General features: G+C 43.0%; 1 protein-coding gene across 1 annotated transcript in view; it reads left to right on the forward strand.

The window, feature by feature from the left end:
• Window positions 1-24,889, forward strand: part of LOC125902799 (choline transporter-like protein 5-A) — a 304,241-nt gene that overhangs the window by 190,056 nt on the left and 89,296 nt on the right. The window contains exons 10-11 of the mRNA XM_049599411.1: window positions 12,486-12,598; window positions 12,814-12,945. Of these exons, the coding sequence (XP_049455368.1) occupies window positions 12,486-12,598; window positions 12,814-12,945 (245 nt within the window). The remainder of the gene's footprint in view (window positions 1-12,485; window positions 12,599-12,813; window positions 12,946-24,889) is intronic.

A 24,889-nucleotide genomic window follows, 5' to 3' on the forward strand; every position in this document is an offset into this window, starting at 1 on the left:
TAATGTTACTGAAATTACTAATAAAATTAAACCTCAGACTTTCAAACATAGCTGGTGATACTTCAAGAAGACATGCTTCCTTTGTGAAGTTCAGTGGCACCATCTTCACATATTGAGCTAAATGAGCTTTTTTTTTTTTTTTTTTTTTGTGTTGACCTTGTGGATGCATGATTCAGATATTAAGCTACTGCAGCTGATCTGCTGTTAAATTAGTGTCAACAGTTTGCAGGTAATGTTACCTGCTGCAATAACTTACCAAATAGCTGTTACTTCATTGCAAATGAATAACATTCACATTGTTCCTTTTCCCCAGGCAATATATTGTCTTTATTATAGGACTGAGTTGACTGGGTGTGTTGGAAGATTTTGCAGCTCCTTTGGCAGCAACATTGAATGTTTGGCTCCCTTTCTAGAAGATGGTAAGCTGCCTCACCGTGGGTTTTTGTTCTAACTTTTGGGATGATTAAAAGGCTCGTGCTGGAGGATCTCAGGATCTGCGAGGGTTGATATGATAAAAGCAGGTCAGATAAATAACATGGTCCGAGACCATTAAGACATTTAAAAACTAATAAAAGAACCTTAAAATCGATCCTAAAACACACAGGGAGCCAATGCAGTGATTTTAGAACCGGTGTAACGAGCTCCGGCCCTCTGGTCTTCGTCAGCACACAAGCGGCTGAGTTTTGGAGTAACTGGAGATTGGAGATGGCTTTTTTGGGAAGACCAGAGAGCATATTGGGTGCTTGAGAGGGTATTGCAATAGTCTAAACTAGAAGAGATAAAAGCATGCATAAGCAACTCCATGTTAGCCTGAGAGAGAAATGGGCGGACTCTGGCTATATTCTTAAGATGATAAAAAACTTATCATTGTTACATTTTTGATGTGTGGAATCAAATTAAGCTCATAAAAATAAATTTAAAAAACTGTTTTCATTCCTGTACAGTGAAAATAAAATAACTCGAAATCCTAATAGAGCTGGAATTCACATGAGTGTTTGACAGTTTTTTGGCATTATTTTGCAGGTGCCCTGGATGAGGCCCCTGAGTATATTGCAGAGCTGGAGGCTAAGCTACAGACCGTGTCCATGGGGCCGCAGACCATCCTGAGCAGATTTTGTGTGTCTGATCAGGCCATGAGATATTATGAGAATTGCATCTCAGTAGGTGTTCCAAGTGTTTTGGGAGTCTGTTTTTTATATGAAATATCTCAATAAATTACTAAAAATGCAGGTTAATTTCTGTGTTTATAACATTTTATTCCAAGGTACAAAGATGAAACTACCATAAGGTACAGGGCCAAACTGTGAGGGGACCATCTCTAGGGTGGACATGCCCTCTAGGATGTGACACAGTAAAGGGCGAGGGTGGATGTTTCTCAGTTTTGCTCCAGAGGTCATGATGTGTGGATCTGGTAGGGGTCCTGGAAGAGAAAAGACCACTCATCAACTCAGAGAAATGCAACATCACACATTCTGAAAAGATTTTTTTTCACACACACAAATACTATAAAGATTTTCTTCCATATCACACATACTGTTCAGATTTTATTTCTTCCATATCTCCCATCCTGTGAAGAAGATATTTTTTTCTTCCAAATCACACATACTGTGAAGATTTTTGGGTTAAAAATCACACATACCGTAAAGAAGATGTTATTCCTCACCATCTACCACATAGTTAGACCGTTTCAAACTGGAAAACATAAACATTCTAAATGGGTCCCTTTGTATTTCCTGTTTGAATGTATGTTAATGCAGAAGCTGACAGGAAGTAATCAGGGACCAAAGTTGTTGCCCTAGCAACAGAATAGCAATGAAACAGTCCATAGGCTAAGGTCTGAATGGTATGCATCATGTTGAATGCATGAATGTTAAGGGTGTGTAGGTTAGCTGCCTTACCAGTATAAGCAGGATACAGTGTGGACTTCACTCCAGTCTTGCCCAAAGATTTGGGCTTCTTAACTACAAGGTCAGTCATGGTCTCTGCATGGACTCCCTTAGGGTAATACACAAAAACTTTTAGTGAATATCATGCAGTTTGTGAAATCTATTGTGCATGACTTGACTTTTACAGAGGAGCTTACCATCTTCTAGAAAGGGAGGCAAACATTCAGTGTTGCTGCCACAGGAGCTGCAAATTCTTCCAACACACCCAGCCAACTCAGTCCTACAATAAGGACAATACATTGCCTGGGGAAAAGGAACAATGTGAATGTTATTCATTTGCAATGAAGTAACAGCTATTTGGTAAGCTATTGCAGCAATTAACGTTACCTGCAAACTGCTGACACTAATTTAACAGCAGATATCAGCTGCAATAGCTTAATATCTGAATCATGCATCCACAATGTCAAATAAATTAAAAAAAAAAAAAAAAAAAAAAAAAAGATATAGAGCTCATTTAGCTCAATATGTGAAGTTGGTGCCACTGAACTTCACAAAGGAAGCATGTCTTCTTGAAGTATCACCAGCTATGTTTGAAAGCCTGAGGTTTAATTAGGGGGCCAGCGGTGCTGGGAACCCTATTGTTTTTGTTCGGGTTTTTATTATTATTATTATAGTTTTTCTCTATTTTTATTTTTCTGTTGGTAAAAGTGATGCTGCAGGCTAAACCGTGCAAGGGAGGGTGGTGCCATTTGGAGTGTTGGTCCAGACCCCTGCACGTACCTCAGACGCAAAAACTGACATAAGTCTGTCAGCAGGGGGCGCTATAACCAAGGTCAACGCGTTTTGGGCTATAACTCCCACACTGTATGTCACACATTCAACAGCCTCATATCCCCAGATTCCCTGAATAGTGCTGAATCACCTGGGCTGGGCCACGCCCATTTGTGCCTATAATTTTTTTTCACAAAATCATGAAAACTGGAAAACCTGCTTTTTTAAACTCCTCCTTGGGATTTTGTCCGATCGGCGTGAAACTTGGCACAGACAGTCGTCAGCTGGACCTGATCTAAAGTTATCAAAAGAATTTTGTTCGGTACAAATATGCACAAATTATTAACAAATACATTTTGCTAGCTACCTATCAAAACGCGAACTGTTGCATATCTCAGTCAAAATAAATGCTAACAACACTAAATCTGAGATCCTTGCTTGGCATGTGACTCTGAGGGTATGAGCCAAATTTGACTAATGTTGGCCACTAGGGGGCGCTGCAAATATGGGAAATTTATATCTCTCAAATGACAGCACTGATTTGTACGACATTTGGTGAGTATGGCGCTGGGTCACTCCTAAGGCCATAACTTGAAGTTTATCATGACTGGTCAAAGTGGGCGTGGCTTATTACAAGATCAACAACAAACATTTATTTTTATACTGAGGGCTTTGAAATTCACAGGGTATATATAGAATAGCACACAGACCACCCATACCAAAAATTGTGTGTCTACTCCACTAGGTGGCGCTATAACAGAGGCAAACACGTTTTGGCCTGTAACTTCCACATTTTAAAACACATCTTCATAAACTTTATATCCACGTGTTCCTAAATAGAGTTGCATCTTCTGACATAGGCCACGCCCACTCTCACTGCATATGTCTCTTAGTAAGTCACTACACATCAAAAACCTAATTTTTCAAACTCCTCCTAGCGTTTAAGCTCCATCTGCACGAAACTTTACACATACAATCTCCAGACTGGCCTGATCAAAAGTTATCAAAAGAATTTTGCTACTCCAAAAAATGCGGTACTTATAAATAAACATTTTTTTTCTGCTAGCTAAAAAACACATACCGTTGCATATTTTTGTCAAAGTACAAACTATCAACATCAAACTCAATTCACTTGTTTCAGAGGTCAACCAGAGGCTCTGTGCCAAATTTGGCGCAAATTGACCAATAGGGGGCGCTATAAACAGAGAAATATCAAGTAGCATGAAAGTTGATCAGATTCGCATGAAATTTGGTGAGCGTGATGCAGAGTCGCTCCTGAGGCCAGCCATAAAGCTTAGTGATGTTTGGTCGGGCCGACTTCCAAGGGCTCCGCGACACCCAGGGGCCGAGTTGCGCAGGGAGGCTTGGCCCCCGTTGATAACTGCTTGCAGTTCTAGTTTTAGTAGTAATTTCAGTAACGTTAAACCTACCAGTAGGCTACTTAAACTGTGTTGCCAGAGCGATGTAAGCGGCATGTATTTCCACTAATCTTAACAACGGGAAGTGTTGACTTGTAAACAAAGAAGAAGATAACAGTCATCTCGTGTTTATAAATTGTAGTAATTACAAACAATATATAATGTGAAAAGGTGCACCATGGCTTTGAAGCAACCTCAACATCTAACGTTACTTGCTAAGCTATCGCAGCAGGTAGCTACACGGCTAACGCAAATTTAACAGCAGATAGCAATAGTTTAATATCTGAATCATGCATTCACAGTGTCAAAACAATCAAATATACTTACATTTTGCTCAGTATGCGCAGTTAGAGCAGATCTGCCAACGTTAGCTACAAAAGTAAACAAAAGGAAACACGTTCTCCAGACCTGTGCATCACTTTTAAGTGTCCCCTGGAAACACTTATGTTGTGCTGTGTGATTTGCAGCGCTGTTTTGTTAATGTATTGTGTTGTGGAATTTGTGTATGTTTTTTGGTAATATGTTGTGTTGTGGAATTTGTATGTGTTTTTTGTTAATGTGTTGTGTTGTGGAATTTGCATGTGTTTTTTGGTAATGTGTTGTGTTTTTTTTAATTTCCATGTGTTTTCTCTTAATATGTTGTATTGTGGGATTTGGAGAACGTTTTTCTTTACGCTGCACATGTTGTCAAATTGATGAAGATGTTTTCTTAATTCAATTCAATTCAATAAAAGACCCCAATGGTGCTGGCATGGGTTAGCAACCCATGGTAGCAGTGGTGAGGCCTAGCAGCCTTACTACAACCAAAAATTAGCTACAGCCAACATAGGAAAAATACCCCAAGAGTCAGCGAGAGCAGGGGTGGAAGATAACTCACAGGTGGATTACACGGTAACAGACATTGGAACGGACACGACTATGACTTGGATCTGTGACTCAGTGAAGGATAGGGGCACGGACCTATCCACCAGTGCTAGAATTAGCAGCAGTCAGGGCAAGGTGAGCGCATCTGTAGAGGATAAAAGTAGCACAGTTGAGAACAAGATGCTTCAGGTTTGTCCTTGCGGCTGGCAGAAAGTAACATCAGTGAAAGGCCTCAGAACTCATCAGGGAAAGAAGAAGTGTGTGGCAAAGAAAGGGCAGAGTAGCCACATTGATCAGTACTTCCTAAGAAGTCAGTCGAGTCAGTCGGATGAAGTCCAGCAGCAGGTAGAAAACCACAGTTCGCAGGATATCAGTAACGCTGCCACTGAGGAGGAGGGGGTAGTAAGAGAGGATGCAGGTGACACTGAGGCCAGTATGCTAGCCAGAGAGAGAACCATGGAGCAAAAGGTTAGAGTTAGATGGCCTAGAGCAAATGACAGTAAAGAATGGGAGATAGTTAATAGAGATTTGTCAGCAATCTTGAGTAGGCTTAGAGGAAATGCAATAGAAAGGTTAGAAAAGATGGGAGATATAATGTATTCATATGGTGTAGAGAGGTTTGGGGTGCATGAGAGAAAGAGGAGTGAGAGGGTACAGTCAGGTAAGTCTAGGCGGCAGAGAGAAATAGAGAAGTTAGTCAAGGAAAGGAGACAGTTAAGAAAGCAGTGGAAAAAGGCTACAGAAGAAGAAAGGGAGGGAATTAAGGTGTTGCAAGAGGAGTTGAGAAGCAGGCTAGCAGTTCTTAGAAGGGCATCTCAGGAAAAAGAGGAGGAAGAAGGAATATGCTAGGACAGGTTTTTTCAGGGACCCTTTTAAGTTTGTTAAAGGATTGTTCAGCCAGGAAAAGGGAGGGCAGCTTAAAGCAGAAAGGTTAGAGGTTGAAGAATATTTGAGAAACACATATTCAGATTTGGAGAAGAATAGGATAGTAGGTTTCCCACCTCATATCCCTCCATTAGGAGGGATAGAGCATGAGATGGATGTCAGGCCACCTAGGTGGAAGGAAGTTCAGGAGGTGGTCAGGCGTGCAAAGGCTTCTTCGGCCCCAGGGCCTAATGGAGTCCCCTACCGGGTTTATAAAAGTGCGCCTGATACCCTTAAATTTTTGTGGAAACAGCTAAGAATAGTTTGGGAAAAACAAATTATACCAAGAGCATGGCGTAGGGCAGGGGGTGTCCTCATTCCTAAGGAGAAGGAGTCTGTGGACCTTAGCCAGTTCCGGATGATTTCTCTCTTGAATGTGGAGGGGAAGATTTTCTTTAGTGTAGTAGCGCAGAGACTGGCTAGTTACTTAGAAAGGAATAGCTTAATAGATACCATGGTGCAGAAGGCAGGAATACCAGGTTTTTCAGGGTGTTTAGAGCATACTAGCATGATCTGGCACCAGATTCAGGCATCGAAGATTAACAAAAGGGATCTGCATGTAATATTTTTAGATCTTGCAAATGCGTTTGGTTCAGTACCGCATAGCCTCATTTGGAGTGCGTTTGACTACTTCAAAGTGCCACAGGTAGTTGTTAACTTAGTGAAAGCATACTTTCAGGATATTAGGTTGTGTCTAAGTACAGCAGGTTTCACAACAGGTTGGCAGAGGCTAGAAATAGGCATCATGGCAGGGTGTACAATTTCTCCGTTAGCATTTACTATGGCAATGGAAGTAATCATCAGGGCTTCTAAGTGGGTGGTAGGTGGAGAGACGGCAGAATGGGTTGCATCTTCCACCAGTTAGGGCTTACATGGATGACATGACACTGGTGACCACAACAATGCCATGTACAAAGAGGCTACTAGAGAAGGTAAATAAGAACCTCAAGTGGGCCAGCATGAAAATCAAGCCTAGTAAATCTAGAAGCATCTCGATATGTAGAGGAAATTAAGTGATAGGAAGTTTGTCATAGATGACGAGGACATCCCAACAATTAGGAAAAGTCAGTAAAGAGCTTAGGTAGGTTGTACAATGTAGAGTTGAATGATAAGGAACAGGTGGTGAAATTTAGAAAAGATGTGGCTGAAGGATTGGATAGAATAGATAAATCAGAACTTCCAGGAAAGTTGAAGTTGTGGTGTTTGCAATTTGGGCTATATCCTAGGTTAATATGGCCACTGTCAATTTATGAAATTCCAATAACTGTTGTGGAGAGAATTGAAAGGTTGGTTAGCTCCTACATTAGGAAGTGGTTGGGCGCTCCTAGATGCCTAAGTAGTGTTGCATTGTATGGAAAAGGGATACTTCAGCTGCCAGTAACTAGTTTAACAGAGGAATTTAAATGTACCAAGGTCAGGACAGAGCTCTTGTTAGCTGGGAGTAAGGATGTGGTAGTTAGGAGTGTGGTTCCAAATCCAACCAAGGGGAGGAAGTGGAACCCAAGATCGGCAGTTCAGGAGGCAGAGGCAGCTCTTAGACATGCAGAGATTGTAGGTAATGTTCAGTTTGTCCGGGGAGGCCTGGTGCTTGGCTCAGGTAAACCGGTATGGAATACAACAGGCCTCAAAGATAAAAGAAAGCTGGTTGTAGAACAGATACGCAGACAGGAAGAGATAGTAAGGGGTGCAAAGGTAGTGGCCCAGGCTAAACAGGGACAGTGGTTGAATTGGGAAAGTGTAGAGAAGAGGAAGCTTAGTTGGAGGGACCTGTGGAGTATGGAGGAGAATCGTATTAGATTCCTGACAGGGGCTACATACGATGTCTTACCAACCCCCCAGAACCTAAAACTGTGGGTAAATGAGGACCCGTCATGCCCATTGTGTTCACGTACTGCAACTTTAAAGCATATTTTGTCAGGTTGCAAAGTTAGCTTGTCACAAGGCCGATATACATGGCGACATAATCAGGTGTTGAAATGTTTAGCTGCAGGCATCGAAGGGAAACGAAGACAGGTGAATTCAGAAGGTGTTAAGGATAGGAGCTTAGTAATTCAGTTTGTCCGTGAGGGAGAGAAATACAGAAGGGATAAGTTAGTGAGGAGGCAAAGGTGTGGCCGCCTAGAAGGTGCTTGTGATTGGGAAATGCAAGTAGATTTAGGGGAAAAGCTTGTTGTTCCTCAGGAAATAGTCTGTACCAGGCAGAGGCCTGACTTAGTGTTGTGGTCAGTGAGTCAACAGATAGTTTATTTCATTGAGCTGACAGTTCCTTGGGAAGACTCAGTGGAAGAAGCATATGAAAGAAAAAAGCTTAGATATGCAGACTTAGGAGCAGAAGCTGAGCAGCGAGGATGGAAGACTAGGATTTGTCCAGTGGAAGTGGGGTGTAGGGGATTCATAGCAAGATCAACTGTCTCACTCCTGGGAACTCGGAGTGCGGGACAGAGTTTGAGTAATAAAGTGAGGGAAATGTCATATGAATCAATTAAATTCAGCCAGTTTATCTATTACAGAAGAAATAATGTCAGCTGGGGGCCAGCAGGGAGAACTACTAAGCAGGGCACATAACTCCTTGAGATCAGGTGGAGAGATCCACTTCCTGTCAGGAGAAATCCAGGAAGAGGAAGTATTTAAGTGTGGGAGTGGCCTATTGGAATCCATTTTGTTTGAGGCCATGCGGCAAGGTGAGTGTGCTTGCTGATCCTGTAAGTCCAGTTAGCTCCTTTAACTTTAGCTTATATTGTAGTTATGCTATGTAGTGTGTGAAATAGAGTATGGTGAATGTGACAGGAAAGCTAGTATCAGCATTGCTTCTGCCTGGAGCTCGCATGTATGGAGCCTGGGTTTTGGTTGAAGATGGCAGTGCTGTTTGGGCTGAGAAAGCCATGTGTATGTAAGGAGGAAATCCAGGAAGAGGAAGGTTATTTAAGTGTGGGAGTGGCCTATCTGAATCCATTTTGTTTGAGACCATGCTGCAAAGTGAGTGTGTTTGCTGATCCTGTGAGTTCATTTATCTCCTTTAACTTTAGCTTACATTGTAGTTATGCTATGTAGCGTGTGAAATAGAGTATGGTGAATGTGCTAGTAAAGGTAGTATCAGCATTGCTTCTGCCTGGAGCTCGCATAAATGGAGCCTGGGTTTGGTTGAAGGTGGCAGTGCTGTTTGGGCTGAGATCACTGTCTAGCCTCCTGGAGGTGTCATTGTTGTGAGGGCTCGTCTTGGGGAGGTAGACTGTACAGCCTAACCTGGCGGGGGAGTGTGATAGCCTAACAAGGCTTCCTTCCCTGGGTCTACCTCCTCTGTGGTAGTATAGGTAAGGTAAAGGAGGTTGTTCGGTTAGTGTGGGGAGCAGTGAGACCTGGCATTAGGGGAGTGTCTCTGGGACGCCAGAGATCACTGTCTAGCCTCCTGGAGGTGTCGTGGGACCAACTAGACGAAACACCGGTGAAAGGAGGTTCCCACCCGATGACCCCAAAGACATGTTAGTTATCACTGCTCATTGGTCTGTATAGTTAAGCCTTGCCATAATAGTTTGTCATAGGGCTTAGGAGGTTATTCACTGAGTGCTGATCCCTTTTTATTTATTTATTTATTTATTTTATTTTTTTTTTTTAGAGCACAAACTTCTTGTGTTTATTTGAATACAATTCTATTTATGAAGCCCAATATCACAAATCACAATTTGCCTCACAGGGCTTTACAGCATACGACATCCCTCTGTCCTTTGTATCCTCACAGCGGATAAGGAAAAACTCCCCCAAAAAAAACCCTTTAACGGGGGAAAAAAACAGCAGAAACCACAGGAAGGGCAACTGAAGAGGGATCCCTCTTCCAGGACGGACAGACGTGCAATAGACATACAGAACAGATCAGCATAATAAATTAACAGTAATCCGTATGACACAGTGAGACAGAAAGAAACAGAGACAGAGACAGAGAGAGATGCAGGACAGACGGTAATGACAGTAGCTTACAACAACATTAATGAAAGTAATAATATTATAATTATAGGTCTGGCTACTGTGGTAAAATATGTTGAAAGTATATATTAATATCTGATAGTATACATATCTGACAATAATCATATGTGTATAATAACAGTAGAAGTATGACTAATGATAACAGCAGCAGCAGGAGGCATCTGGCAAGACCACGGCAGCAGCACAACCACACACATCACACTATCCAGGTACCGCTGTAATACGAGTTAACCTGAGAGACAGTGGAGCACAAAGGCTCCGGAGAAGAAGCCGAGTTAGTGACATCCAGAATGGCCGAGTTAGCAAGATGCAGTAATAGGACACGAGAGAGAGAGAGAGAGAGAGAGAGAGAGAGAAGGAGAGAAGCTGCCCGGTGTATTATAGGGGTCCTCCGGCAGACTAGGCCTAAGTCCGCCTAACTAGGGGCTGGTACAAGGCAAGCCTGAGCCAGCCCTAACTATGAGCTTTATCAAAGAGGAAAGTCTTGAGTCTAGTCTTAAATGTGGAGACGGTGCCTCCCGGACCGTAACAGGAAGATGATTCCACAGGAGAGGAGCCTGATAGCTGAAGGCTCTGGCTCCTGATCTACTTTCGGAGACTTTAGGGACCACGAGTAACCCTGCATTCTCCGAGCGCAGTGTTCTGGTGGGATAATGTGGCACTATGAGCTCTCTAAGATATGACGGAGCTTGACCATTTAGAGCTTTATCAGTTAACAGTAGGATTTTAAATTCAATTCTGGATTTTACGGGGAGCCAGTGCAGAGAAGCTAAAACAGGAGAAATATGATCTCGTTTCTTAGTTCCTGTTAGTACATGTGCTGCTGCTTTCTGAACTGAGTTTTTAAGGACTTACTAGAGCTACCTGATAATAGAGAGTTTCAGTAATCCAGCCTTGAGGTAACAAAAGTGCGGACCAATTTTTCTGCATCTTTTCGGGTCAGGATAGGCCTAATTTTCACAATATTACGCAGAGGAAAAAATGCAGTCCGTGAGGTTTGTTTTAAATGAGAATTAAAAGACAAATCTTGATCAAATGTTACTCCGAGGTTTCTTACGGTAGTGGTAGAGGCCAGAGCAATGCCATCTAGAGAAACTATGTCATCAGATAAAGAGTCTCTGAGTTGTTTGGGGCCAAGAACAATAACTTCAGTTTTGTCTGAATTTAACATCAGGAAATTGGTGCTCATCCAGGTTTTTATGTCTTTGAGGCAATTATGAAGTTTAGTTAATTGATTACTTTCTTCTGGCTTCATAGATAAATACAATTGTGTATCATCCGCATAACAATGGAAATTTACAGAGTGATTTCTAATGATGTTGCCTAAAGGAAGCATACATAGAATAAATAGGATTGGTCCGAGCACAGAACCTTGAATGAATGTGTTTGTGTTTGTGTTTTGTGTATATGCATGTGTTTTGTTAAATTGCAGTGTGTTTGGCCTCTCAGGGCCACCATAGGAGAGGGATGGCTGCGATATCCCAGACCTAAAGACAGAATTTAACTGTATTATATCATACCCAAAAGGGGCTTTAGACAGAAAATGTCACGTTATACAGTATATTGTTAATCATATCAAACACACCTGTCAGGCTAATTCACCACTGGAAAGAGCCGGTTGCCAGAAACCCCAGAGTGGTCAGCACCTGTATATGCACCAGGATGGCGCGGTTCCGGGAGGTGGGCCCAGTTCAGCACATAGATCCAAGAGCACTGCTCTAGGGAATCTAAATCGGCATATTAGCCAGTCATCATTGTGGGCCAGGAAATCTTCATGGTCCCTAAAGACTCTCTCCATCCTGATCCTACCATTTGCGTGATCTTTCAGCAGTGCCAGCGCATCCATTGTGCAGCATTGCACACGAGTGTCACCGCACTATTTATATGCTTACTCAGCAATTAGACTGATTGTTACACACCTTTTCACAATTAATATTAATTACTCAGTGCTATCCACCGCTCTGTATCATTTGAAGATGAAAGTATGATATATGAACATTGTGCGTACAGTAGTAGGCCTAATGGCTCACTAAAGGAACACATCTATAACACTGCAGACTTGGGTGTTTATGATTACACGGGTCTATAAGTCTGATATGTGATGACAGTAAATGTATGAGATGAATCTGGCTTCAATTCACCACCTCACCATCTACGCCGCCAGTTTTCCCCCATCTCCAAAATGTTCGTGTGCAAGGATCAAAGTTGACGTACCGGTGCGCACATTCTCCCGCCAAGTTTATTTTTATAAATCACAACCTTTGCATGGGAAGTGGTGTATGCCACTTTCAAGCCCCGTTTTGTGCGTAAGCAAGCTTTATAAATGAGGACCCAGAACTGTGTCATGAATTAGGAAGGCATTCCTGGAAAAGTCGAGGGAGAACAGAGGTCTGGCACTGCCAAACCTGATGCATTACTACTGGGCAGCTGACCTCCACGCCCTCTCATATTGGACATCTGACATCCCTGAACATGAGGCACCAGTATGGTTACTTATGAACAACATTCTAGTTCGCCCAACTCATTAGCTGCCTTGGCATGTGCTTTGTGCTTTGGGTGCCCTGACCAGGCGCTCGTTAACACATTGTCAACTTGCAACAGCATGCAGAAGCCTTACTGAACATTGTGTTTGCATGTGTGACAGAGGTCTGCTGATATCATTGGCTGTTTGTCTGGTCTTCATTCTGCTGCTGAGGTTTACAGCTGGATTGCTGTTGTGGACTACCATCATCACTGTCATACTGCTGTTGGCATACGGTGGGTACTCAGGGTTTTGCATTATTTCTACCCACATCTTGTCACTCTAATGTAGGGAGATAATGTGATAATTTGTCTGTTACTGCAGTCAGGCCCTGTGGCAATGATAGCAGAGATCACATGAACTTAACTTAATTGCGTCATGAAGTGATAAAATAAACACACAAAGTAGTGGAACTGTTTGTGAAAGCGTCTGCATGTATGTGTGTGTGCAGGTATGTGGTACTGTTTCATGGAGCTGGCCCAGCTGAGACACACACCAGGCTCTGAAGTTGCCATTGTAGAGGTTGGCCTGCAGACTGACCTGCAGGTCTATCTACAGCTTACACAGACGTGGATCATATTATGTAAGTCTGTCTGACGGTTGAGATTTCACAGGAAGTCATTGATATTAAGATTCTAACTTTTGGATATGAAGTGCCAGTGTTCCAGAGAATATCTCAGTAACATCTGAAAGAGCTTGAAAAGTTTAAAAGTCAAGTTGAGAGCAACTTCACATTTCTTATGTGCTAATTTTCAAGAGGAAACCTCTTCCTTTAAAATACTTAAGGGGATAGTGCACCCAAAAATGAAAATTCAGCCATTATCTACTCACCCTCATGCCAAGGGAGGCTCTGGTGAAGTTTTAGTGTCCTCACATCACTTGCGGAGATCGACGGGGGGAGCGGCTAGCACACCTAATGGCTGACGGTGCCCCAGACTCACGTCCAAGAGCATAAAATTGAAACCACAAAATATCTCCAACATGCTCGTCCATCGTGATCCAAGTGTCCTGCAGCCCCTACATAAAAAGTTGTTTCGAAAAAACATCATTTGAACTCTGTTTTTAGCCTCACTGTAGCCTGTAGCTCTGACTGCATCTCTGTGCTCTGCACTCACGTGTGCTCACTTCTCCTTCTCTCAATTTATTAATGGTTGACAAACAACTTCCTGGTGCATACCGCCACATACTGTACAAGAGTGTGCAACATCATGTCATTTAGCCTGTTTCTTAAATCCTACTCATCAGCCTAGTGTCCTTTAAAAAATGAGTAAGTGCCTTCCTGGTGGTTTTAACCCCCTCTCCCTCTGTTCCCAGTATCCCATTCAAATTCCACTCACGTCCTGCCTCTCTGACTTTATCCTGCAGCCTTTCTCATTCTATTTCATACATGTTACAGTACAGTAGAATATGTTAAGTGTTTTCTTTTACTCCACAGTTCTCACACTTGTCACTATTCCTTTTCCCCATAACATACAGCGTGCCATTTAGTCCTGTGTGATCTAATCTGAGTCTTGTTATGACTCTTTCCTCACTTCTGTTCCTTTCTTTATAATTCTTTATTATGATCGACTTTAGTATTTTGTGGTATCCCTGTCCTTTCTGGTCTTCCTTCCACCTTTTCTGCCATATTTCCATTCCCTTCTTCTTTATCACTGCTTTCCCTTCTCCTTTTCCTAGTGTAACTGGTACTGTTATTTCCTTTCCCAGAGCTGTTTTTGCTAATTTATCACCACACTCATTCCCTGCTATTCCCACGTGTGCTGGCACCTAGCAGAACTGTACTTCTGTACCACCCCTGTGTATTACGTGTGTGCACTTGCGCGAGGCCAGCAAAAGCACGAGCTTTGCTTACCCGTGTTTACATCACGTGACACATGCACCGCAGGGACTGACAACAGAAACCACAGTAGCTAAAAGATAATTTGCACTACGGTCTTTTAGCAAAGGACAGCTCAACATGTCTGAAGACTTAAGGAGGAACAGCATTTCTTTGTTGAGCCAAATTTGTTTGAGCCCGAGTATACAGACGCGGAACTGCCGCAATAACCCTCAGCCAGCCACAGAATACCGGAGTCGAGCACTGGAAACCTGGTGGTGTAGTTGTTTCAAATGCTAAGCAAAGCCAACGGATGAGGAAAGTATTTGCTGCTTTGACTGGGAATTGGCGATGCCTGCACTTGAGAATCTGGACATCAGTACTGATGAGACTGCTATTCTTCAGAGACCTTGCATCACTGATCACCCTGAGTTTCCAGCACTACTGACCCGTAGTGTTCTGGAGACATTTTTTTACTTCCCCAAGATCAACTGGAAGAAAAGGCAGAGGCCCACAGGACCAGATGGCAGGCTTTCAGAGGAGTAAGTCATTTATTTCTACCGTAGGCCTAATTGATAGAGAAATAAAGCTTGCTTATAAATGCTTATAAATTTATATTATAAGAATATTTATATCCAATATTCGGATCGGTATCGGCCGCCGATATTAGCAAAAAATGTGCATCGCATCGGACTGGACTGCATGGAAAAATGCTGATCCAAGAAGTCCGTTCCAGTTTTTCATAGAGTCTGATCCAGGTTTTCCGGCCAGCCCAGCGCGCTGCGATTCAAGAAGTCCATTTCAGTGATCCGCTCCAGCACTTACTATCAATCCACCAGGCTAGCATGCAGAGGGCAGACGCACAGGAAGGGTAGGAGGAGTAGCGGTCTACTTAGTTAACTGACTATTTGCTTCGTGAAGATTGTTGCACCATGGAGAGGTTCAAAAGCAGAGTTAATGAGGGGTAATGGATATTTATTTTTGACAGTGATATTGTTCAACCCCCAAAAGTCAATGCAGGGTCTCAGTGTCTTATCTTTTTTACCCACAAAAAAGAACCCAGCACCAAGTGGAGAAGAGGAAGGGCGTATGATACCTGAGTTCAGGGAGTCTGTTATGTAGATCTCCATGCTTTCTCGTTCAGGTGCGGAGAGTTTGTAGAGCCTGCTGGTGGGAAGAGGGGCTCCGGGCAGCAGCTCAATGGCGCAGTCGTAGGGTCTGTGAGGTGGTATTGATTGAGCCCGCTGCTTGCTGAACACCTCAGCTAGGTCGTGATACACGGATGGTACAGAGGAGAGGTCCTGGTTCTGGTGGGGCAGCACTGGGTTTACTTGAGCTTGGAGGAAGAGCAGACTTGAGACATGAGGTATGACAGAATGAACTCCAACTTGTAATTTTACCGGCTGCCCAATCGATGACTGGATTATGTTTTTGGAGCCAGGGTAACCCGAGTACTAGAGGGGCGTGAGAGGATGGCATGATATGAAAGGATATTTGTTCCCGATGATTCCCAGCCAGCAACAGTGATAATGTCTCTGTTTGGTGGGAGATGTGAGCCACTAACTCCCCATTTAATGCGTTGGCCACAAGAGGTGTGTCAATGGGGAAAGTATTAATCAGGGTTTGTTCAACAAACTGGGAATCAAGCAAATTGGAATCAGAGCCAGAATCAACTAGAGCCTCCAGTTTAAAGGTTTCACCGTTTAGCAAAATACAGGCTTCAATGTTAATGCGTTTACGGGGTAACATAGGGACCACAGTGCTACTCACCAGAACCCCGGCTGCAACTGGTGAGGACTTGGGTTTAAACGTTGAGGGCAGGCAGTGAGTTGATGTCCAGGTTGTCCACAGTAGATACACAGTCCTTCTTTGAAGCGCTGACTGCGCTCGGCTGGGGTTAGCCGGTTATGACCCAACTGCATGGGTTCCTCTTGTCTTGTGGGAGCAACAGACTGGTTATTATTTGCAGTAGTAGATTCAACAGGCCAACGTGGAGCAATAGGTGAAGCAGCAGCAACAACCTGTGCTCTGTCTCTGCGTCACTCTCTTAGCCTATTGTCCACTTTAATGGCTAACGCGATTAGCTCCTGTAAACTCTTGGGCTCTGCCCTACTCACGAGACAGTCTTTAACAGTTTCATTAAGTCCTTTTAAAAAAAATGCACTGGAGAGCTTTGTCGTCCCACCCTCGTTCAGCCGCCAGAGTACGGAACTCGACTGAGTAATTGGCCGCACTAAGAGAACCCTGGCGCAAGCTCAACAGTTGGTTACTAGTGTCATGGCTAGTGATGGGATGGTCAAAAATAGACATCATCTCGTTGGAAAACAGTTCAAAAGTTGCCTGAGCAGTGAGTGGACTATGCCAAAAAGCTGTTCCCCAGGCTCTAGCCCTCCCCATGAGCAAACCCAACACATAGGCAAGCTTGGCTCTGTCAGTACTATAAGTCAATGGTTGTAACTCAAACACTAGGGAACACTGAAAAAGAAAAGACTTACAGTCACCTAAGTTTCCGTCGTATCGTTCAGGGGCAGGAACGTACGGCTCACGGGGTTGCAAAGTGCCCACTGGTACTGCTGGGGAGAGATTAAGCACAGGTGGATTAATTGTTTGCAACTGATTCTCTACTCGAGCTAGGCCGGAGGTAAGATTGGAGAGGGAGTCCATGATCTCCCGTAGCGTCTGGTCATGATGTCCGAGCATTATCCCTTGAGATGAAACAGCATGTCTCAGATTCATCACCGGTGAGCCTGAGTCTGAGTCAGCAGGGTCCAACATGGCCAGATCGTTCTGTTATGGTTTAGTTCAAAGCCTGGACCCAAAAGCACGACTCAGGAAACAGGTACACAGTGAATAACAAGTCTTTAATGTTCAAACGTGCTGGTAAGTGCAAGGGGGAGAGGTGGAGCGTGGTCCCAGGATCCTGACGTGTCTCGTGAAGGCACCAGTGAGGAGGAGAGTGAGAGTGTCTGTGGTGTGGCATAAGCCACGTGGTAATGGTGGCGGTGCTGCGGCACGGCGCAGTAGGTTCCGTCTTCTCGAGCGTACTCACTCCGAGGGGAAACACAGGAGAGCAGACGACGGCAGGAAGGTCCACAGGCAGGCAGTGAAGAAGCACACACGAGATCACGAGGCAAGCACAGCAATCTGAGTTGAGGCGGAAGAAACACAGAGACATTAGCTACACAAGCTAATAAGGCACGAGGGCAAAAACACAGAGGAGCCAGGATACAAACTACCACGCAGACTGATGAAACGATCTGGCGATGAGTAGGGAGAAATCCAGAGGCTTTATGGAGAGGTTGATTGCTGGAGTGGATTCACCTGGCGCTGCCTGTGGAAGGAAACCACGCCCACATACACACACACAGAACAGACAGGGGGAGAAACACAGGAGTAATACAGACAGGGAATGACACACACACACAAACACATAAGGGAGAGGGAGGGGCTGCCATGATGAGGATCATGACAGTTATGGAGTTTAGTTAATTGATTACTTTCTTCTGGCTTCATCGATAAATACAACTGTGTATCATCCGCATAACAATGGAAATTTATAGAGTGATTTCTAATGATGTTGCCTAAAGGAAGCATACATAGAATAAATAGGATTGGTCCGAGCAAAGAACCTTGCGGAACTCCAAAACTTTAGTACGTAAGGATGATTCATTATGAACGTGAACAAACTGAAAACGATCAGATAAATAAGATTTAAACCAGCTTAGTGCAGAACCTTTTAGGCCAATTAAGTGTTCCAGTCTCTGTAGCAGAATTTGATGGTCAATAGTGTCAAACGCCGCACTAAGATCTAATAAAACAAGTACAGAGACGAGTCCTTTGTCTGAAGCAATCAGAAGGTCATTTGTAATGAGGTTTAATTACAGCTACCTTAAAAGACTGTGGTACATAGCCTGTTAATAAGAATATATTGATCATATCTAATATACAGTATGAGTGTTAACTAAAGGTAAGACCTCCTTAAGTAGCCCCGTTGGGATGGGGTCTAAGAGACACGTTGATGATTTAGATGAAGAAATCACTGCGGTCAATTCTTGAAGAGAAATTGGGGAGAAGCAATCTAAATATAAATTAGGTCTTACAACTGTGTTTGAGGTTAGATAGGTAGGCCTACTATCTGAGGACAGGTCATTAAAAAAGCTCATAAAATTATTACTGCTAAAGGCTGAAGGAATACAAGGCTCAATAGAGCTTTGACTCTCAGTCAGCCTGGCTACAGTGTTGAAAAGAAACCTATTCTTGTTTTCTTCTATTAAAGCTGAGTAATAGTTTGCTCTGGCATTGCGGAGGCCCCTCTTATAAGTTTTGAGACTGTCTGCGCAGATTAAACGAGATTCTTCCAGTTTGGTTAATCGCCAATTCCTTTCAAACTTTCGCGATATTTGTTTTAACTTACGGGTTTGAGAGTTTTACCAAGGAGCGAACTTTCTTTGCTTTGTTAACTTCTTTTTAAGAGGAGCTACAGAGTCGAGTGTTGTTCGCAGCGAGCCTACGGCGCTATCAACAAAATGATCAATTCTGGAGAGGTTAAAGTCGGTACGGGAAACCTCTGTTACTGAAGGACTTGGTATTGAATTTAACGACGGAGTAATCATTTCCTTAAATTTTGCAACAGCACTAGTAACTGTTGCTGAGTGGCGTGTAATCAAGTAAAAAGAAATCAAAAGTAATCAAATAATGATCCGATAGCAAGGGATTCTGTTGAAAGACTGTTAGGTTATCAATTTCAATTCCATACATCAGAACTAGATCGAGGGTATGGTTAAAACAGTGAGTGGGTTCATGTACACCCTGACTGAAGCCAGTGGAGTCTAATAATGAGATAAACGCAGTAGCCAGGGAGTCATTATCAACGTCGACATGAATGTTAAAATCGCCTACAATAATAACTTTATCTGATTTAAGAACTAGACTGGATAAAAACTCTGAGAATTCAGATACAAATTCAGAATACGGGCCAGGAGCACGGTACACTATAACAAATAAAAGTGGCTGCGAGGTTTTCCAGGTTGGATGTAAAAGACTAAGAACGAGGCTTTGAAACGACTTATAATCTAGTTTAGGTTTAGGGCTGATTAACACACTAGAGTTAAAAATGGCTGCAACTCCCCCTCCTCGGCTGCTGCCTCAAGGAATGTGGGTATTATTATGACTGGGAAGAGTGGACTCATTTAGACTAACATATTCATCTTGACACAGCCAGGTTTCAGTGAGACTGAGTAAATCAATATGATTATCTGATATTAATTCATTTACTAACACTGCTTTAGACGAAAGAGACCTGATATTTAACAGTCCGCATTTAATTCTCCTGTTTTGTCTTTCTGTCACAGAAGAGGTTTTCATTTTCATGAGGTTGTTATGCACAACTCCTCTTTGTTTAATTTTAGATTTAAATAATTTAGGTGGGAGGGGGGACAGACACCGTTTGTATAAAACTATGAAAACTATAGCTGGGTAACTGCACTAGAAGCTCAGAGAGGCGTATAGGACTGCGACTCTCTGTCCTGGTCTCAACTCTGGGTTGTCAGGGATTTAAATTACTAATAAAATTTTCCAGGTTCCTAGAAATGAGAGTAGCTCCATCCAAAGTGGGATGAATGCCGTCTCTCCTAATAAGACCAGGTTTTCCCCAGAAACTTTGGCAATTATTAACGAAACCCACATTGTTTACTGGACGCCACCTGGACAGCCAGCGATTAAATCATGACATGCGGCTAAACATCTCATCAGTGGTCAGATTTGGGAGGGGTCCAGAGAAAACTATGGAGTCCGACATCATTTTTGCATATTCACACACCGAGGCAATATTAATTTTAGTGACCTTCGACTGGCGTAACCGAGTGTCATTGCCGCCGACGTGAATAACAATCTTACTGAATCTACGTTTAGCTTTAGCCAGCAGTTTTAAATTTGATTCAGTGTCGCCCGCTCTGGCCCCAGGGATACATTTGACTATGGCCGCTGGTGTTGCTAACTTCAGGTTTCTCAGAATAGAGCTGCCAATAACCAGAGTTTTATACTCTGCGGGTGTGTCGCTGAGTGGGGAAAAGCGGTTGGAAACGTGAACAGGCTGGTGGTGAGCCATGGGCTTCGACTTGGAGCTCTGCCTCTGGCGAACCGTAACCCAACCTCCCGGCTGAACGGGAGTTACCGGAGGACAGCTAGCAGAGGCTAAGGCTATGCTATGTGGCTCCGCACCGGCTACAAGGGGCTGGCCAACTACCGCAACTACTGAATGGTTTTCCATGGTGCGGAGCCGTGCTTCTAATTCATTAAGCCTCGCCTCCAACGCAGCAAATAAGATACGCTTGTTACAATTACCAGTGTCGCTAAAGGAGGCAGAGACATAACTGAACATTTGGCACACCGAGCAAGAAAGAGCAGAGGGAGAAGCCATCGCTAGCTGTAAAGCTAATGTAGCTACCAAGGCTAGTAACGTGCAAACAACAGCTAAGAGATTAGCGAGAAAGTCGTAGAAAGGAGGAGAGCTATAAGTGCTTAAACATAACTAGTGTGGGTTAAGACTTGAAGTAGATGTTAAAGCAACTGAAGTGAGAAAGCATAAAGCAGGCTAGTAGAATTCACCAGAGCAGTACAGAGACACTGTCACAGAAACACCGGAAATGACACAACTCGCTTACCGCAATACGTCAGCACGTCAGCCACTACTCAATGCATTCATAAAATACCAATATGCTAAACCACATACTACATCCATCACAACAGCATGGCTTCGCAAGAGTCCAGGTGCTTAACTGGCCTGCTTACAGTCCAGAGCCCTGTTGTTTGAAACCTAGATAAGAGATTAAGCTGGGATATGTTAGTTATCCTGGCTTAATTTAGCGTTGATTCGGTTGTTCGAAAGTAGAGGCACATATGTTGCCATGGAGATTTATTCTGTGCACTTACCCTGGTCCCGACCAGGTTAACAACCAGGCTTGGTTTAGCCTGGTGCCTTACATGTCCAGTCAGCTTTCACTGCGATAGGAAATCAATGTGTTTTACCGTAATTTCATGTTCTTATGTACGTATTTGCCTCATTTTTGAACAAAATACATTAAGCCTACAATAATAATAATAATTAAAAAAAAAAAAACAGTTAACGTTTAAAACATTCTTTTTGTCATAGCCTAATTACTCGTGTGATAATATGTTTGTCTGTATCGACTATGTTTAATGTCCTTAATGTTGGAACCTCTATCAGTGAGCTGTGCTGGAAACAAATTCCACCAGCCTGGCTGTGTGGTCATTAAAAGAATCAGTCAATCAATCAATAAGCATCGTCAGGCATCTTCAATGAAGTCAGTGAAGAGGGCAATATATAAAGTCAGGACTAGAAGAAGAGGCACTTATTGTGCGCAGAGCATTTAGACGCGAGCGACTGCTGCGGGACAGGTCGGACCTGTTGCTCCACCATGACGACCACCTGTATGAGCGGTACCGCTTTTTAGGGGATGGGATCCGCGACCTGTGCAGACTGCTGGGTCCGCAAACCCAGCGCCGCACAGCAGGGAGCCGTGCAATGACCGTCATACTGATGGTTTTAGAGCTGATTTTTGTTTCTCGTTCTTTAAATAGCTGCTTTTATAGCAGGGGGTTGTTAAAATAGCTGCTTTGTTTGCAGTTTTTATTAAATAGCTGCTTATAGCAGGATTTTATTTTAATTTTTTATTTTTACATAGTAGCAATAAAGCGCTTAAGATAAAAGCGCTAAGCAGTGTGCAGCTGCTCACTCACCCATTCTAAGACACACACTAATGCTGTCAGTCTACCACACAGGGTGCATACAATATTGGGAGTAATCTGGGGTTCAGCATCTTGCCCAAGCATACTTTGACATGTACATATCCTTATAAATATATCCTTATTAATAAAATGATTAATTGTTAATAAACATACAAGGAGGTGTATTTGGCGTAGCACACAATTAGTGGTTATTAGGTTTCATAACTGTATGACCTTCCCAAATTATATTCCCAGTTAACTAGATCAATGACTCCAGTGTACTTTACATTAATGAATGAAAACAGGAAGATGAAACCACAATATTCTTTGACCTCATTTTATTGAAATGAAAAACACTGTAATCAGTCACTGTCTGCTTGGAGCTGGGGAGAGAAATAGAGAAATAACATTGATTAATACATTGAATCACAGTCATGCTTACAGTGTGCATTAAAATCACTTACTTCTTTCTCTAGTTTCTTATTTCCAAGTCCAGTTTCCTTAAGTTTTTTTTTATTTGTCTGTCAAGCTCCATGTCCTGCAGCTTTCTCTTTTCACACTGGAGCTTCGCATGTGCCAGCCCTATCTGCTTCTGTAGATGACTTGCATATAGCTGTCTGACAGTTTGTGAATTCTGTAAAACACATATCTATTAGCACAGCAATTGGCAATACTCACTATATTTCCAGGCAGGCTATTAGGCTGTTCAGCATCTGTGTTATGCTACAAGTATATTTTCTATGAGCGCCACATCACTGACTTCTTATACATTATGTAGTGTGTATAACTGTTAATTTGTGAAGGGAACTCTAATTGTAATTATGACAGATTCATTTGCGCAGCAAGTGTAGATTATTTACGCATTCAGTCAGTCCGCAATTGTCTGCCATGCATTTTCTCTCTGCTTAATAATTGCTGCTGTTTCCTTTTTTAGTTATTATGTGTTTAACCTCCTCATAAGCATGATGACACGCTGCTCACTGGGCGAGAAGTAAGCCGCACGTGTCCTCTCCATTGGTGCATCAGTGAAACTGTGATCGACCCATGAGGTCTATTTAAGAAAGCCGTGGACGCGCACTCACCTGAATAAGTTACACCTGGCTTGACATAGCCGCTCATCCTTAGCCTGGCTTGCCGTTCGAACAACCAATTCAGAACAACAGGCCCCAGATCTTTCAGCAATAGAAAACATTTGGTGCATCATAAACAAAACGGAAAAATGGCAAAGAAGACCCAGGACCAGCTAGAATGATTTTCCAATTATAATTATATTGACAGACTATAAACATGTTAAACACTGAATCAAAACAAAACATGTAATTTGTTCAAATACACTTTCACATACAGTATAGGCCAAAAGTTTGGACACACCTTCTCATTCAGTGCGTTTTCTTTATTTTCATGACTATTTACATTGTAGATTCTCACTGAAGGCATCAAAACTATGAATGAACACATGTGGAGATATGTACTTAACAAAAAAAGGTGAAATAACTGAAAACATGTTTTATATTCTAGTTTCTTCAAAATAGCCACCCTTTGCTCTGATTACTGCTTTGCACACTCTTGGCATTCTCTCGATGAGCTTCAAGAGGTAGTCACCTGAAATGGTTTTCCAACAGTCTTGAAGGAGTTCCCAGAGGTGTTTAGCACTTGTTGGCCCCTTTGCCTTCACTCTGCGGTCCAGCTCACCCCAAACCATCTCGATTGGGTTCAGGTCCGGTGACTGTGGAGGCCAGGTCATCTGCCGCAGCACTCCATCACTCTCCTTCTTGGTCAAATAGTCCTTACACAGCCTGGAGGTGTGTTTGGGGTCATTGTCCTGTTGAAAAATAAATGATCGTCCAACTAAACGCAAACTGGATGGGATGGCATGTCGCTGCAGGATGCTGTGGTAGCCATGCTGGTTCAGTGTGCCTTCAATTTTGAATAAATCCCCAACAGTGTCACCAGCAAAACACCCCCACACCATCACACCTCCTCCTCCATGCTTCACAGTGGGAACCAGGCATGTGGAATCCATCCGTTCACCTTTTCTGCGTCTCACAAAGACACAGCGGTTGGAACCAAAGATCTCAAATTTGGACTCATCAGTCCAAAGCACAGATTTCCACTGGTCTAATGTCCATTCCTTGTGTTTCTTGGCCCAAACAAATCTCTTCTGCTTGTTGCCTCTCCTTAGCAGTGGTTTCCTAGCAGCTATTTGACCATGAAGGCCTGATTCGCGCAGTCTCCTCTTAACAGTTGTTCTAGAGATGGGTCTGCTGCTAGAACTCTGTGTGGCATTCATCTGGTCTCTGATCTGAGCCGCTGTTAACTTGCGATTTCTGAGGCTGGTGACTCGGATGAACTTATCCTCAGAAGCAGAGGTGACTCTTGGTCTTCCTTTCCTGGGTCGGTCCTCATGTGTGCCAGTTTCGTTGTAGCGCTTGATGGTTTTTGCGACTCCACTTGGGGACACATTTAAAGTTTTTGCAATTTTCCGGACTGACTGACCTTCATTTCTTAAAGTAATGATGGCCACTGGTTTTTCTTTAGTTAGCTGATTGGTTCTTGCCATAATATGAATTTTAACAGTTGTCCAATAGGGCTGTCGGCTGTGTATTAACCTGACTTCTGCACAACACAACTGATGGTCCCAACCCCATTGATAAAGCAAGAAATTCCACTAATTAACCCTGATAAGGCACACCTGTGAAGTGGAAACCATTTCAGGTGACTACCTCTTGAAGCTCATGGAGAGAATGCCAAGAGTGTGCAAAGCAGTAATCAGAGCAAAGGGTGGCTATTTTGAAGAAACTAGAATATAAAACATGTTTTCAGTTATTTCACCTGTTTTGTTAAGTACATAACTCCACATGTGTTCATTCATAGTTTTGATGCCTTCAGTGAGAATCTACAATGTAAATAGTCATGAAAATAAAGAAAACGCATTGAATGAGAAGGTGTGTCCAAACTTTTGGCC

The sequence above is a fragment of the Epinephelus fuscoguttatus genome, linkage group LG15 (genome assembly GCF_011397635.1).
Source record: "Epinephelus fuscoguttatus linkage group LG15, E.fuscoguttatus.final_Chr_v1".
Lineage (NCBI taxonomy): Eukaryota > Metazoa > Chordata > Actinopteri > Perciformes > Serranidae > Epinephelus > Epinephelus fuscoguttatus.